The sequence below is a fragment of the Geotrypetes seraphini genome, chromosome 12 (genome assembly GCF_902459505.1).
Source record: "Geotrypetes seraphini chromosome 12, aGeoSer1.1, whole genome shotgun sequence".
Classification (NCBI taxonomy): Eukaryota; Metazoa; Chordata; class Amphibia; order Gymnophiona; family Dermophiidae; genus Geotrypetes; species Geotrypetes seraphini.
Window position 1 is genome coordinate 119,768,179 of NC_047095.1, and position 16,778 is coordinate 119,784,956.

At 43.9% G+C, this 16,778-nt stretch overlaps 1 protein-coding gene across 1 annotated transcript in view; it reads right to left on the reverse strand.

Annotated features, from left to right (window-relative positions):
• The window catches only part of CFB (complement factor B), a 58,946-nt gene extending 56,176 nt beyond the window's left edge, over positions 1-2,770 (reverse strand). The window contains exon 1 of the mRNA XM_033917239.1: positions 2,591-2,770. Within this exon, the coding sequence (XP_033773130.1) occupies positions 2,591-2,648 (58 nt within the window). The 5' untranslated portion in view covers positions 2,649-2,770. The remainder of the gene's footprint in view (positions 1-2,590) is intronic.
• Positions 2,771-16,778: the final 14,008 nt, after the last annotated feature.

Sequence of the window (16,778 nt, forward strand, 5' to 3'; positions counted from 1 at the left end):
GATCAAAATCCCCCCCCCCCAAGACAGGTTTGAGAACCACTGCTCTATAAGAAAGAACGGAAAGAAGAGAAGCAATTCAAGGATTCATATTGAACAAATGTCTAGAAAGTACCGGAGGGGGGGTGGGGGGGGGAAGAGAAGGGGTCATGTATACCTAGAGTTACAAGATGTCTGGGAAAACCCGGACATTTTTAGAGAACTGTCCAGGTACCCAGAAGGATTTCCAAAATCTGGCAGTTTATCCGTGTTTTGGAAGGCCCCGAGCTCAGATCCGCATCCGGAGGGCCTCTGCGCATGCACGGATGTTAGCATGCATGCACCTCATGTCATTGTGTCGACGGCTGCACAGAGGTCCTCCAGACATGGGGTGGGGCTAGAGGTTGGATTTTTTTTTTTTTTTTAAGAGGAGATCTGGTAATCCTATGTATACTGCTTTTTGGGTGTGCATATTCAAAGCAGTTTGCATATACGAGTTATACATGTTCGCTGGAAAAAGATACACAAATCTACTTTTGAATAATCAAGGCCCCAATGTCTGGAAAAATCTGCCATTGTGTTTACGTCAACTGGACTCACACTGGACTCGCATCCCCCTTCTCTCTTTAATCCTATCAAGTGTCGACGATATCTAATGGTTAAGAATCTTATTGCAAAGCGCATTGAATCCTTGCTGAAAATTGTGGGATATGCTACGATACATACTTTGTTCCTGGGGCTGGGATTCACCTCTACTACAAACCCTCTCCGAAGCGGCCAATCTCGACGACAAGAGGAGCTGGAGGAAGGGAAGTTGAAAGGAATGCGAGAGAATACAGTGGTGCCTCACACAACGAACTTAATTGGTTCCAGGAGCAAGTTTGTTATGCGAAAAGTTCGTTATGTGAAACGCGTTTTCCCATAACAATACATGTTAAAAAAAATAATTTGTTCTGTAGCATAAAATATGCTAAGATGACATAAAAAAAGATAAATTTTTTGTTATTATTTTTATTTAGATACATCTAAAAACATAATTGTTTTTTAAAACAACACACATTTTTTAAATTTAAAGACAGACTAAGTAGAGTCTAATTTTACAGTGAGAGAGGGCAGAGTCTCAGCGGCAAAAACTGGGACTTAACTGTTCATTTTTTTTTTCTAGCATCGGGGAAGCGGCGAGAGTAGCTCCGCCCCCCCCCCAACGCATCAGCAGTAGGCGCCGGGCCCCTGCGAGCCGACGGTCCGCCACTGCACAGGGAGCCAGGCGGAGAGAGGGCAGTGAAGCGCAGTGCCTGCGCGGAAGGATGCAGCTCGGGCGACTTCGTTGTGTGAAACGAAGTTCGTTGTAGGAAGCAAGACATGAAGTTCGTTGTGCGCGGCGTTCGCTGTGCGAGGCGTTCGTTAGGCGAGGCACCACTGTACTTTTTTCGCTGGATAGACTCTAGCGGAGGTGACAGTTATCCAAACAGTGGCCAAATCAAACACACACGGGGCAAAGACGCATAGGACAGTTAACCGGGTCGGCTGCCTATGCTCAAACTTGCCCTTCCCAGCACGAGCCTCTGTCAAGATCCCTCTTCGCTAGATCATGCCATGGGGCAAAGTGGCAGGTCCAGGAGGGGAAAGGGTTTCACGGAGATCTCGTTTCCAAATCCCCTTTACGTTCTCTGTGAACTTTGGCCCTTATAGGAAAACTGGTGCAAAGCCACGTATTCAAAAGGAAACTTTACGCAGTTTAGGCCCTATGCAAAATCATGCGCAAGTCCCCAGTGGCGTACAAACCATCCTGACCCAGGGAGGTCTTAGTGGTAGAGGGAGGAAAGAGATCCAGAATCTCTCATCTATGGAGCAGGAACTGTCTCTTATAGGTGTTCTTTTTTTACGAAATTACCCTGCCTTCTAGTTTGTGAGGTTTAATTTTCGTCTATTGTCCGTCTCTATATGCATATTTTATTTATGTACATCGCTTTGAATTTACCGTGTTTCCCTGAAAATAAGACACTATAATATTAATTTTGGGCCCAAAAAAGGCACTAGGTCTTATTTTTTTTTTTCATGTACTGTACAATGATTTTCTCTCCTTTCCTCTCCTCCACCCCAATTCTTCCTGTTTCCTTTCTCTCCTCCACATGTGCAGCATCTTTCCTCCCCTCTCACCCATCGCCTTGTGCAGTATCTTTCTATCCCTTCCTCCCAACCTCCTGTGCAGCAGAACCCTTGCAGCCTATATCCCTCCCTCCCCTTGTTCAGCAGAACTCTTGCAGCTTATACCCCTCCTTGACAGGGTTGTTCCAGTCCTGCAGTGCATGCAGGGACTTGTAGACTTTCTTTTCTTGGGAAATGTGATGAGGAAATCAGAACTACAAGTCCCAGCATGCAAGAGGGGGGGATAAACCCAGGACTGGATCAGTCCTGTCAGGTGAATCCGGAGCCAGCTGTCAATCTTATGTGTATGCCCAGTAGTGCTTTAGAAAAGATAATAATTAGTAGAAGGGGCAAGACCTGTGACAGTACAGCTGGCACAAATGGGATTTAGACCCCTGTTTCTGTCTGCCCACTCCAGTCCCTCACATGGCTGCTCTGTAGAGACTTAAGAACTGCTCTCACTTACCAGCCTGTTGGGTTGAATAGAGAACCAGTAGTGAGATGCAAACTGGAAAAAACTTCATCTTTGGAGGTGCTGTCTTCTTCCCCCTCAGCAATGGGGTCTGGATCTCCGTTCTGCCTCACTGTCTCTCTCTCTGTTTCTCCCTCACCCTCCGTTATGAATCTGGGAGGTATTAAAGGGGACAAAGGTGTGGAGTCCAGCCCTGTGGTGAAGAGGAAGAGGAGGGAGTTCAGGGCTTGTGCAATCTCTTCAGCGCTCACTTCCTTTCAACTTTTTCTGCCTTGATAAGAAATGGTTTACGGGAACCTGTTCCAGGGGAATTTGGCCAAAAGCTGAAGAATGCTTCAGAAGAAAAATGCCTCTGGACTAAAAAGGATTTAGACAAGTCTAAATTTTTTTTTTTTAAAAGAACTTGCATGTATTAGAGAGAGAATGACCCAAATCAACCCCCCTACTACTCCCACCTCCCTTCCCCCTCCCTTTTCCCCCTCCTATTCACATTGTATTGAAGTAATTAATAAAACTATAATATAAAATGAAATTTATCATTCCTTCAACATACATTTCAATATGACCTATTTCATCCTACCCCTACACCCCCCCAATTCCCCCCCCCCTTTTGAATGCAAGATGACACATATTACCAGGTATTACGAAGTTATAAATGTTTCCAAAGCTTCAATGTAAAATATTAACAATCATACTTCGTGCTCTAGAGCAGTGTTCTTCAACCACTGGTCCACGGACCAGTGCCGGTCCACAGAAAGTTCCTGCCGGTCCACAGGGCCAGCACGTGCATCAGGCCCAAAACAGTGTTCTTCAACCGCCAGTCCACAGTGCGATCGATGTGGCGTTATCTTCGAGCCAGCTCCCTCTTCCTAATTGATTCAGTGCTCAAAGCCACGGGCAGTGTCTCCTACGGGCATCCTGCGCCTGAACCGGAAGCCTTCTCTCTGACATTGAAACATCAGAGGGAAGGCTTCCAGATGAGGCACGGGACGTGCAAGGTGAAATTAGTACTATTATGGAGGCAGGGTCTGGGGTGGAGATTGGGTAGAGATGAGCGGGGTCTGGCCCACGACTTAGCCTAGTGTTCTTCAACCACCGGTCCACGGAACGATGCCGGTCCACAGAATAATTCTTTTATTTCTGCCGGTCCATAGGTGTAAAAAGGTTGAAAAACACTGCTCTAGAGGAAAGATTTTGAATATAATAATAGTAATAATTTTATTCTTATATACTGCCAAAGCCATAGTAGTTCGAGGCGGTTTACAACAAAGAAGAGCTGGACAATCAGCGAATATAGGTACAATGTAAAGTCATCAAAATACAGGTGAGCAGGATACAAAGGTAAGGCATAAGAGATCTTGGGAGACAATTCGGTTAGCGTTGTAGAGATAAGGGTCCCCAATTTTTTAAAAAAACATGTACATCTTGGAAACTTACAAACATCCCTAACTTCAAATAAAATTAAACAGTGAAGTTGATTCCTCCAATGCCAAAAATTAGGAGAATCTTTCTGTAACCAATATTGCGAAATACATTTGTGACCAATCATGCATGCCTTTTGAAATAAAATACATCTACCTTGTCCATATACCCCCCCCACACACAAGCAGCAGCTTTACCAAATAACACCCCCCTTGGAGACTCCGTTAACTGACAATCCCATAATGAACCTAAATATAATAGGATGGCAGACCAGAATGATTTAATATGAGGACATCGCCACAATGCATGAGATAACGTATTTGGAGCCTTATCACATTTAATACAATTGGGAGAATTAACTAATCCCGCATAGAATACTTGCACTTGTGAGAAATATGCCTTATGTAAAACTCTATACGTACATTCCCTCCAGACATAGACCTTAATAATTTTAGGCAATGAATGAATAGCTTGACTAAAATCTTGAAGTGATATTTGAGCCCCCAACTCATCACACCATTTTTGTATGATGCTATCATACGTTCTATTTGGAATTAAACACCACCACCACTTATGCAACAAAGATACAGAGATTGGAACCTCATTACATTGGTTAAAAAAAATTGAGAAGCCTTTCACGAACACCCAAAGAAAGACCCCCATCTTCGTATTTGACCAACATAATGTTCTAATTGCATATATCCATATAATGACCCTGGTCCACTTCCAACCGTTAAGGAAAGGTCCTGAAATCTCCTTATCTTCCCAGACTCATCCAAAATCTGAGCAATAAACCAAACCCCCCCCATTAGTCGTACCCGGGGTTTTCTTAAGGAATAGGAACTTTGTGACGGCTCAGAGTTCCATACTTGAAAATTCCAAGCGAAAGATAAGTTTTAGAAACATAGAAAATGACAGCAGAAAAGCGCCACGGCCCATCAAGTCTGCCCACTCTAATGACCCACCCCCCTAACTTCTTCCCCTAAGAGATCCCACATGCCTATCCCATTTTTTTCTTAAAGTCTGGCACGCTGTTGGCCTCAATTACCTGCAGTGGAAGATCAACCACCCTTTCGGTGAAGAAATATTTTCTGGTATCGCCATGAAATTTCCCGCCCCTGATTTTCAATGGATGCCCTCTTGTGGCTGTGGGTCCTTTAAGAAAAAAAGATATCATCTTCCACCTCGATACGGCCCGTGATATATTTGAACGTCTCGATCATGTCTCCCCCTCTCTCTACGTTCCTCGAGTGAGTATATATAGCTGGTTTTTCTCTGCAGCCTTAAGTTCATATGTATGGGTGAGACAAATTGAATGCAACCAAAAGATATCATTGAGAGTTATGGCAGTCTTCCAACAATCAAGAATCATTTGGCTTGCAAACGCAATTAATATGTCAAATAAGATTGTTGTGTATCGTCTAATCGTCTGACTGTAAGATGATGATGGATAGCGAAATTGATTTGTTGATTTTCAGGAATCTTTGGATAGTTGACCATATCTTTTGCCAGAAAATAGTAACACGAGCGTTCGAAGTATTGCATGTGGGAAGCAGAAACCCGAGGTACAACTACACGATGGGAGGGATGTTATTAAATGAGAGTACCCAAGAAAGGGACTTGGGGGTAATGGTGGACATGACAATGAAGCCGACGGCACAGTGCTCAGCGGCCGCTAAGAAAGCAAAGAGAATGTTAGGTATAATCAAGAAGGGTATTACAACCAGGACAAAAGAAGTTATCCTGCCGTTGTATCGGGTGATGGTGTGCCCGCATCTGGAATACTGCATCCAATATTGGTTGCCGTACCTTAAGAAGGATATGGCGTTACTCGAGAGGGTTCAGAGGAGAGCGACACGTCTGATAAAAGGGATGGAAAACCTCTCATACGCTGAGAGATTGGAGAAACTGGGTCTCTTTTCCCTGGAGAAGAGGAGACTTAGAGGGGATATGATAGAGACTTACAAGATCATGAAGGGCATAGAGAGAGTAGAGAGGGACAGAAAGAGAGAGAGAAAGGGAGACAGAGAGAAATATATATAGAGAGAGATAGAAAGAGAGAGAGAAAGGGAGACAGAAAGAGAGAGAGAGAAAGATTGGAGAAACTGGGACTCTCTTCCCTGGAGAAGAGGAGACTTAGAGGGGATATGATAGAGACAAGATCATGAAGGGCATAGAGAGAGTAGAGAGGGACAGAACGAGAGAGAGAAAGGGAAACAGAGAGAAATAGAGAGAGAGAGAGAAAGAAAGGGAGACAGAAATAGAGAGAGAAAGATTGGAGAAACTGGGACTCTTTTCCCTGAAGAGGAGACAAGAGGGAATATGATAGAGACTTACAAGATCATGAAGGGCATAGAGAGAGTAGAGAGGGACAGAAAGAGAGAAAGGGAGACAGAGAGAAATATATATAGAGAGAGATAGAAAGAAAGAGAGAGAGAGAGAAAGGGAGACATAAATATATATAGAGAGAGAGAAAGATTGGAGAAACTGGGTCTCTTTTCCCTGGAGAAGAGAAGACTTAGAGGGGATATGATAGAGACTTACAAGATCATGAAGGGTATAGAGAGAGTAGAGAGGGACAGAAAGAGAGAGAGAAAGGGAGACAGAGAGAAATAGAGAGAGAGAGAAAGATAGAAAGAAAGGGAGACAGAAATAGAGAGAGAAAGATTGGAGAAACTGGGACTCTTTTCCCTGGAGAAGAGAAGACTTAGAGGGAATATGATAGAGACTTACAAGATCATGAAGGGCATAGAGAGAGTAGAGAGGGACAGATTCTTCAAACTTTCGAATAATAAAAGAACAAGAGGGCATTTGGAAAAGTTGAAAGGGGACAGATTCAAAACGAATGCTAGGAAGTTCTTCTTTACCCAACGTGTGGTGGACACCTGGAAAGCGCTTCTAGAGAACGTAATAGGGCAGAGTACGGTACTGGGGTTCAAGAAAGGATTGGACAATTTCCTGCTGGAAAAGGGGATAGAGGGGTATAGATAGAGGATTACTACACAGGTCCTGGACCTGTTGGGCCGCCGCGTGAGCGGACTGCTAGGCACGATGGACCTCAGGTCTGACCCAGCGGAGGCATTGCTTATGTTCTTATGTGGTGAAGAGACATCATTTTGTTTAAAATGCCAGTAAAGTTTGGTGTTGACAGTGTTCATTTTCCGCTTTTTTTTAAATCCTGCTTCTTCTAGGAATAAGCAGTGGAATTTCCATTTTAATTATGGTTTATGGCAGTGGTTCTTACGCCTGTCCTGGGGGGTCCCCCAGTTAATCGTGTTTTCAAGATATCCCTAATGAATATGAATAAAATACCCAAATAAGAGCTATATTTCACACTACTTCTTATGCTTATAAGTAATTCATCATTTATTATAATAATATAGCACCATCAAAACCTTTAAAACCTATTATAACATTATTTCATACTAAACATACACACAATTGTTCTCCCAAACAGTGAAGCCCTCCCAATCTATCCGACACATAGAAAAAGTTAAAATTTATGAAAAGTTCATCCCTTCAATAAAACACTGTATTCAGTGCCTAATCTTCTTATCTGCCTACTACCTACTGTATAGGCAAATCTCACTCATGCATATTCATTAGGGATATCTTGAAAACCTGACTGGATGGAGGTCCCCCCAGGACAGGTTTAAGAACAGCTGGTTTATGGATTTTTCTTTTAGGAACTTGACAAACCTGTTTTAAAACCCTGCTACGCTAACTGCTTTTACCACATTATCTGGCAACAAATTCCAAAGCTTAATTCCACGTTGAATGAAGAAATATGTAATGTAATGTAATTTATTTCTTATATACCGCTACATCCGTTAGGTTCTAAGCGGTTTGTAGAAACTATACATTAAGATTATAAATGAGAAGTAAGAAGGTACTTAAAAAATTCCCTTACTGTCCCGAAGGCTCACAATCTAACTAAAGTACCTGGAAATTAATAAAGAAGAGAAAATAAATATGTTCTCCGGTTTGTTTTAAATCTACTACTTAGTTGATTCATTGCACATCCTCTAGTCCTAGTATTTTTGGAAAGAGCAAACAAGTGATTCACATCTCCCCCATTTCACTCCATTCAGTATTTTATAGACCTCTATCATATCTCCCTTCAGCCGTCTCTTCTCCTTTATAATTTTACAATTTTTTGTACTTTTTCTAATACTGTACATCTGTATCTGAAAAGGCAATTGGAACCATGAAGGTGCAATTGGCCCCTTCCTGGGCCTTTTCGATATTCTGGAGTGTTTCATTGCCTGATCAGGAACTTCCTTCTCTAGAAAGGGGTCTGCCATCATCCTTCTGCACTGTTTCCTGTAGGGTTACCAGACATCCAGGAAAATCCAGACACATCCTCTTTTTAGAGGACTATCCAAGTGTCCGGAAGATTTTTTTAAAAAGGGTCTGTCCAGGTTTTGCCAGCTCTCACGACTCCCTCACCTACCTTCTCCCCAGCCACTGCACTGAATCTTCAGGCAGGCCAGCATCGGTAACAATGGAAGCCTGCTGCCGCCAGCCTGCTCCAGAAGCCACCTCCCTGCAACGACTTCCTGCTCCTGCGTAGGAGGGACTTGCAGAGATGCAGCTTCCGGAGCAAGCCAGCGACGGCAGGCTTCCATTGTGGCCGATGCTGGCCTGCTCGAAGATTCAATGTTGCGGCTGGGGAGGAGGTAGGTGGGGGAGATGGGAGCTGAAGAGAGAGGTCCGCAGATCCCGCTGGGGGATGGGGTTTGAATGGGTGCAGGCTCTGGTGTAGGGGTGTGGTTGGGTGAAGAGTGAGGAAGTGACAAATGCTGGAGCGGGGAGGAGGAGAGTTGCAGTACCATGGGGAGGGGCAGGAAAGAGACATTGGTCCTGGGGTGGGGTACAGAAGGAAGAGAAGCTTGGTGGGGGTGGAATAGGGGGGCAAGAATAGAAGAATGGCATCGCGGGCAAGGGAAGTAAGGATAGATAGGGATGGAGCTGGGACTGAAAGGCTGATGAGATTCCTGGAGGATAGATGAGGGCCAAAAGGATACAGAGGATGGGAAGGGGAACTAAGGAAATGGGTGAAAGGTGGGGGGTACTGCAGGGGCGGGACTGGGACCGATGGGGCGGGAGCTGGGGCGGGGTCAAATGTCCTCATTTTTGTCTTCACAAATATGGTAACCCTATTTTCCTGTGTTTGCCAACAATGAACTATAAAGTCTTGCATATGATTTCTGTTTCCTGCTGACTAAAACCCCTTTCTCCTGCCTCGCCCTTGTATATTTAAACAGGATTTAGCTTCTTTCACTGGCTAGTCATTAATCTTCTTTATTTCTAGGTCTATGTTTGTCAAAGCAATCTCTCTTCCTTTGGTTGGACTTTTTTTTTTCCCCTTCTTTCTCCCTTTCTCAACCTGTCGCACCTAGAAATATGTTGCTCTTTTGTCTCTAAGCAAAGTCCTGTAATATCCCTCGGCTCTCGAAATTCCACTTAGGCCGCTTCATTCTCTTTAAATCGGCTCTCTTGAAGCCCAAGTCCCTAGTCATGCTATAGTTCAACTTGAGTTACCGACTGACTCCAGTTTTGCCCATCAGGGGTGATCCAGTCCTGGGTTTACCCCGTTGCATGCTGGGACTTGTAGTTCTGATACCCCCAAGTTTATTCCTTATACCACCTATGGACACAGCCTAAGTATTTTTCTCCTATCTGTCCCGGCAGGCTCACAATTTTACTGTGGTACCTGGGGGGCAATGTAGGGTTAAGCAACTTGCCCAGGGTCACAAGGAGTGGGGCTGGGATCAAACCTGTAACCTCAGGGCGCTGAGACAGCAGTTTTAACCACTAGGGCCATTCCTCCACTCCAGTTAATTCCCCCGAGGTAAACAAGACTATAAGGACCCGAATTGCGTAACTGCCACCACTGTCGGCGGGCACCTTAAAAGCGGCTGCCAATCGCATATCAATGTCGCGATGGCGACGGGTACAGAATCGCGCCTCCAGCAGAGGTGGGCGCCAGAAATGTAGGCTATGGTTTCCTGGGTCTGCATTTCCGGCACCTACCTTTGATGTGACATTGCACCTCCGTAGACGCTATAAGCAAGTGCAAAAGTTCACTTAGGGTGCCACAGTCCCTTGAGCCGGCCCTGGGAAGGTGCGAAGGACAGAAATTTTGCAAAGGGTCCTTGAAGCCTGGTAGAAAATCTATGTTGCTTTCAATTGTGAGCAGGTTTGGAGTGCCTTGTGGTATTGGGGTTCAGGGTCAAGTGCCTAACTTGCACCACCCTGCAACGCTATCCGATCATTTTCAATTAAATATTTATTTATCCATATATCGGGACTCAAGGATCTACCATACGAAAAACGGCTTGACAAATTACAGCTATACTCGCTCGAGAAGCGCAGAGAGAGGGGGGACATGATCGAGACGTTCAAGTATCTTACGGGCCGCATCGAGGCGGAGGAAGATATCTTCTTTTTCAAGGGTCCCACGACAACAAGAGGGCATCCGTTGAAAATCAGGGGCGGGAAACTACGAGGTGACACCAGGAAATTCTTTTTCACTGAAAGAGTGGTTGATCGCTGGAATAGCCTTCCACTACAGGTGATTGAGGCCAGCAGCGTGCCTGATTTTAAGGCCAAATGGGATCGGCACATGGGATCTATTCACAGGGCAAAGGTAAGGGAAGGGACATTAAGGTGGGCAGACTAGATGGGCCGTGGGCCCTTATCTGCCGTCTATTTCTATGTTTCTATGTATATCATAGAAGGCCTACGGAGCTCTGTGCATTTCTGCTTCCAACATTACACAAAGTTGTGGCCTGCCATGGATACTACTGGCATTCATGCAGTCCTCTATATATCGAGGAAGTTAAACTTTTGGGGTTAAACTTTTGGGGAAGAATTCAGAGTTAAAAACCATAGGCGTCTGTGATCTAACTTTACAGTGGTTTACTTCTTGTCTATCCAACCGGTCATCTATGGTTCACTTGAATAATTCAGTTTCCAATTCTTTTTCACATGATTATGGTATTCCTCAGGGTTCCATTTTGTCTCCTTTACTTTTTAATATCTTTCTTGCTCCCTTACTAAGTCTAGGTCAGTCTATAGGCTTTACCACCTACGCTTACGCCGATGACATTCAATTGATTCACCCCTTCAACCCTGAAAACACTATTGAAATACATTTAATTAATCAAAAACTTGAAAAAAATCAAAAATTGGCTTATACATAACAGATTAGCTTTAAACATAACGAAGACGAAAGCACTACTCTTCCCAACTAAACAGGGATTAAAACTAACGGCTCCATTTTTAATTGACAATATACCCATAAACCTAGTATCATCATTAAAGATACTTGGGGTTATTATCGACGAAAATCTTTCCTACCATGATCACATCAAAGTAATATTGTCAAATGTTGTTTCTATCGTTTGCGTATGATTCGTTCTGTGTCGAAGTTTCTAGAACCCAAATCTTTAAATATTTTAATACACTCGCTTGTGATCGCCAAGCTTGATTACTGTAACTCGCTATTGCTAAATATCACCCAAAAGGAAAAGAAACGTTTACAAATAATCCAAAATCCTGCAGTTAAAATCATTCATAACGGGAAAAAATTTGATCACGTCACTCCCTTCCTAATTGATTCATATTGGCTTCCCCTTAACCAACGAATAACCTATAGAATTTTGCTTTCAGTATTTAAAACGCTAACCACCAACGAACCTCAATTTATAGATCGGCTACTCATCCCTTACAACACGACACGTTCACTCCGATCCGCATCTCAGGGACTGCTCTGAAAATTATTGGAACCAGACGTCACGACATATATTCCGTAATGGCCCCTTTAACCTGGAACGCCTTGCCTCTACATATAAGAGAAGTCAAAGATCTCTGCAAATTCAAAAATAATTTAAAAACTTTTTTATTTAGAGATGCATTTAATGTTTAAATAATTCATTTTTACCAATCCCAATCCCATTCCTCATGTGTTTCCCTTATTTGGTTTTTCTTTTCTTCATAATTATGATAAATATCAATATTGTAACTGTTCTCTTTTACTTTCCATTCCCTTATGTATCTGAGTCTGTTTGTTTGTCAGATTGTTTTTCACCCTTTTTAATGATGTATAATGAACTCTTGATCTATCTTATATTTTAACGTTACTCGCTTAGCATGTAATAAGCGATTTATCAAATTTTAATAAACTTGAAACTTCCACTCATCCTAAGAACATAAGCGTTGCCATCAAGCCTAGTATCCTGTTTCCAATAGTGACCAATTCATATCCCAAGTACCTGGCAAGAACCCAAAAGAATAAAACAGATTTTGATTTTCCCAAGTCCATCTTAGTAATGGCTTATAACCTTGTTTTTTTGTTTTTTTTAAACCCTGCTAACCTAACTACTTTTACCACATTCTCAGGCAATGAGTTCCAGAATTTAATTACACATCAATTTCTCCTTTTTGTTTTAAAGTTATTACTTAATAGCTTCATTGCATGCTCCCTTTGTCCTAGTATTTTTGGAAAGGGTAAACAGACATCTAATAAAGTGTCCTTGCAGCTTCTCTCAAGTAGGACTTATATGATCCACTGAGCGAAAAGATACCAAAAGTGGGTTTTTACAAATAACAGAGATAAAGGCTTTAAACTTTTAAAGGGGCTACTTTCATTTTTAGACTTTTTGGGCCACGGAACACATGCCTCGCGCCTACGGAGGTGCATAGGGATGCTTACGCACACTCAAGGCCAATTCTGGGTGAAACCACACCCATGCCCCACCTAGATGTGCTTAAGTGTCCCTGCACGTCTCCACGGATGCGCTACAGGCACCTACAATCTGGGCATCCTTCATCGCACAATTTTTTTTTTTTTTTTAACGTGCATCCCGATTCGCTGCCAGACAAGTTTCAAAGTTTATTAGGATTTTATATACCGCCTATCAAGGTTATCTAAGCGGTTTTTACAATCAGGTACTCAAGCATTTTCCCTATCTGTCCCGGTGGGCTCACAATCTATCTAACGAACCTGGGGCTAAGGAGGATTAAGTGACTTGCCCAGGGTCACAAGGAGCAGCGTGGGATTTGAACCCACAACCCCAGGGTGCTGAGGCTGTAGCTTCAACCGCCGTGCCACACCCTCTGCCTACCACCACCTGCAACTGGGATGCACATTTTGAGAATCAGGCCATTTGCATCTTTTAGGGTAAGTACGAGGGGACTGTGCAATTTTTTTCTACATTTTTTTGTGTTTTCTGAAAAGTGTATTTTTTAAAAATTAATAAACATTTTAAACGTTTCTCATTTGTTAAAGATGTCATCAACTCTGGGGTGCCCCTTCTTGGCCAAGGACCTCCTATTCCTTTATTTCTCTTTCTTATAATTTTAGTTAGGGGACGGGGAGGGGAGAGGTTTGGCATTTCTTCTCAGGGCTCATAAGAGTTCAGGGCTCTGTTTGCAGGGTATCTTTGTATATATTGTCTATGCCTTTCCATAGGTCAACGCTTACTGTTCTCTGCTATCAGCTGTACATATTCTTGCTTCTCCGTCCCCCCCTCTTCTCTTTTTTTTTTTTTTTTTTCTCTTCTTCTTTTCTTTCTCTTCTTCTCTTCTTCTGGAGGGGTGTTGGGTTGGGTGGAGGGGGGGAATGGGGTGGGAGGGGGGCGGGAAGGGGAGAGTTTGGAGAGTTGATATCTATTGGATGCATCGCCAGTGCCTTTTTTTTGTGTTTCCTCGCTCTGATTCTGCTGATGTTAGACGCATATCTGTTTTTGGCTAAGCGATGATGGACAATTTCTTGACATTTGCTCCGGCTCTCCCTGTTTTCTTTGATCTGTACATGTTTCTGATACTTCTGTATGTTTTTGAAAATTCAATAAACAGTTTGTACATAAAGATGTCATCAATCCAGACCTGAGACCGAAATTTGGCAGGATTATGCAGTTGTATCCCTCTATTTTGTGGTATAAACAGGTCACATACTCGCTTTTGTTACCTTTTCACTCAGAGGGTCACTAATACCTTGTAGAAACCCAAATAATAGCAACATTCCAGGACCTCAAAGAGTAAGCAAGATTTCGGCACTCCAAATAGCAACATTCCATGGGGAATCCCCAAAGAGTAGAAAGATTCTATGCTACCGATCCAGGGCAAGCAGTGGCTTCCCCCATGTCTGTCTCAATAACAGACTATGGACTTTTCCTCCAGGAAATTGCCCAAAACTTTCTTAAAACCAGCTACGTTAAACCGTAAGCTCCGTGAAGCAGGGACTGTCTCTCGTGTGTCTGTACACCGTATAATTGTTTTGCAACAGAAATAGTAGCTATCAAGGATGCAATCAGCTCTTTTATGAGGTCTTTCAATACTCTGTGGTTTCTCATTGCTTGGCCAACTCTCATTTGAATAAAGTAATGCAGGTTTTTCCTTCTCTGGAAATGAATTTGCCATTATGTTGCAATCCTTTCAGCCTTGTTTCCTGTGTCAGGAGCATCACCCTCCTTTTTTTGTAAATACTGAGTAGAGAGTTGTACGGGGACAGAAATTCTGCCCGTCCCCGCCCATCCCCGTGAGGAATCACCACCCAACTCTGTGAGGAGTACCCTCCGTCCCCCCCTAAAAGTTACCTGTCCCCATAAAAAGCAGCAATTACTTCTGACAGTTTTGATTTTTTTTTAAAAAGTCTTAGTTTATTTAAACCAACAATAAAATACAGTAGAAACAAATAACAGTGAACAGAAATGAGAGATGCATACATCACCTAAAGAATTAGAATCGACATTTGGTCATGCGACTGTAGGGTCGACCATTTCTTGTTAAAAGAAATAAGAGTTGGATTTTTTTTGGCAATATAAAGCTCAGTTCTGTAGAGCAAACAAATCTGGTTCCACCATCTGGCATAGGTAACTTGTGAGGGGTCCTTCCAAGAGCCACAAAAGGGCTATAGCCCACCAAGTCTGCCCATTCCAAGTATCCCCTCCCCTGAATTTACTCCCTTAAAGATCCCACGTGAGTATCCCATTTTCTCTTAAAATCCGTCACGCTGCTGGCCTTTATCACCTGGAGTGGGAGTCTGTTCCAATGATCCACTACTCTTTCGGTGAAGAAGTACTTCCTGGAGTCGCCATGAAACTTCCCTCCCCTGATTTTCAGCGGATGCCCTCTGGTGGTTGAGGGTCCCATGAGCCAGAAGATATCATCTTCTGACTTGATGCGTCCCGTGATGTACTTATATGTTTCAATCATATCTCCCCGTTCTCTTCTTTCCTCAAGTGAGTACAGCCGCAATTTTTTTTATCTTTCTTCATATGTGAGATCCTTGAGCCCAAAGACCATCCTGGTGGCCATTCGCTGAACCGACTCGATCCTCAGCACGTCCTTTCGGTAGTGTGGTCTCCAAAACTGAAAACAGTACTCCAAGTGAGGCCTCACCATGGCTCTGTACAACGGCATCATAACTTCAGGTCTCCTGCTGACGAAACCTCTGCGGATACACCCCATCATTTGTCTTGCCCTGGAGGAAGCCTTCTCCACTTGATTGGCAACCTTCATGTCCTCATTAATGATTACCCCTAGGTCACGTTCCCCCGTGGTCCTAACCAAGGTCTCACCATTTAGTACATAAGTTCTACGCGGGTTTCTCTTACCCAGGTGCATTATCTTGCATTTTTTAGCATTGAAGCCTAGCTGCCAAGTAGTTGACCATTGTTCCAGCAACAGTAGGTCGTGTGTCATATTATCAGGTAATAAGCTTTTGCCTACTATGTTGCAAAGTTTGGCGTCGTCGGCGAACAGTGATACCCTTCCTCTAAGTCCTTGCGTCATATCTCTTAGGAATAAGTTAAATAGAATCGGGCCCAGGACCGAGCCCTGCGGCACTCCACTGAGCAAGTACTTCATTTTTAATTGGTGGCATAACCATGAGAGGGGGCTGTGGGTCTCAGCACTAAACATAATTTAATATTAGTATGTGGGCAGTTAATAGAGAGTTGCGTGGGGACAGAAATCCCACCCATCCCTGCCCGTCTCCGCCAGGATCCTCTCCGTCCCCACCCGTCCCCGTCAGGATCCTCTCCGTCCCCACCCGTCCCCATCAGGATCCTCTCCGTTTCCACCTGTCCCCGTCAGGATCCTCTCCATCCCCACCCGTCCCCGTCAGGATCCTCTCCATCCCCACCCGACCCGCAAGGAATTACCTCCATCCCCACCCGTCCCTGCCAGGATCCTCTCCGTCCCCACCCGTCCCCACCAGGATCCTCTCCGTCCCCATCCGTCCCCGCCAGGATCCTCTCCGTCCTCACCCATCCCCGCAAGGAATTACCTCCATCCCCGCCCATTCCCATAAAAAGCAACAATTACTTCTGACAGGATCATCAAATCCACAGTTTCTTTTGTGTTTGTGCTGCTATTTTCCTTGTGGAATCTCTTTGGTGGAACCCTTTTTTTGTTTTCTGTTCAGGTAATTAACTTATAAACCCCCTCTTTTACTAAGGCTGACATGTCCATTATATTATATGGACGAACCCTGCTTCCAAAGCCTTCCATCCCCATGGGAGTCCCGTTGGCTAGAGGGGGGTCCCCTTGGGAGTCCCATGGGTTAGGGGGGATTCCCGCGATCCCCGTTCCCATGCAGACCTCTAATTTGCATGCACTGCTTTCAATGCATATTCATTGGGGAAATCCTGAAAACCCGACTGGAATACGGCTCTCGAGGACCGGTGTTCCCTACCCCTGGATTAGACCGTTCCATGCATCTACCACCCTTTCTGTAAATAAAAAGTAT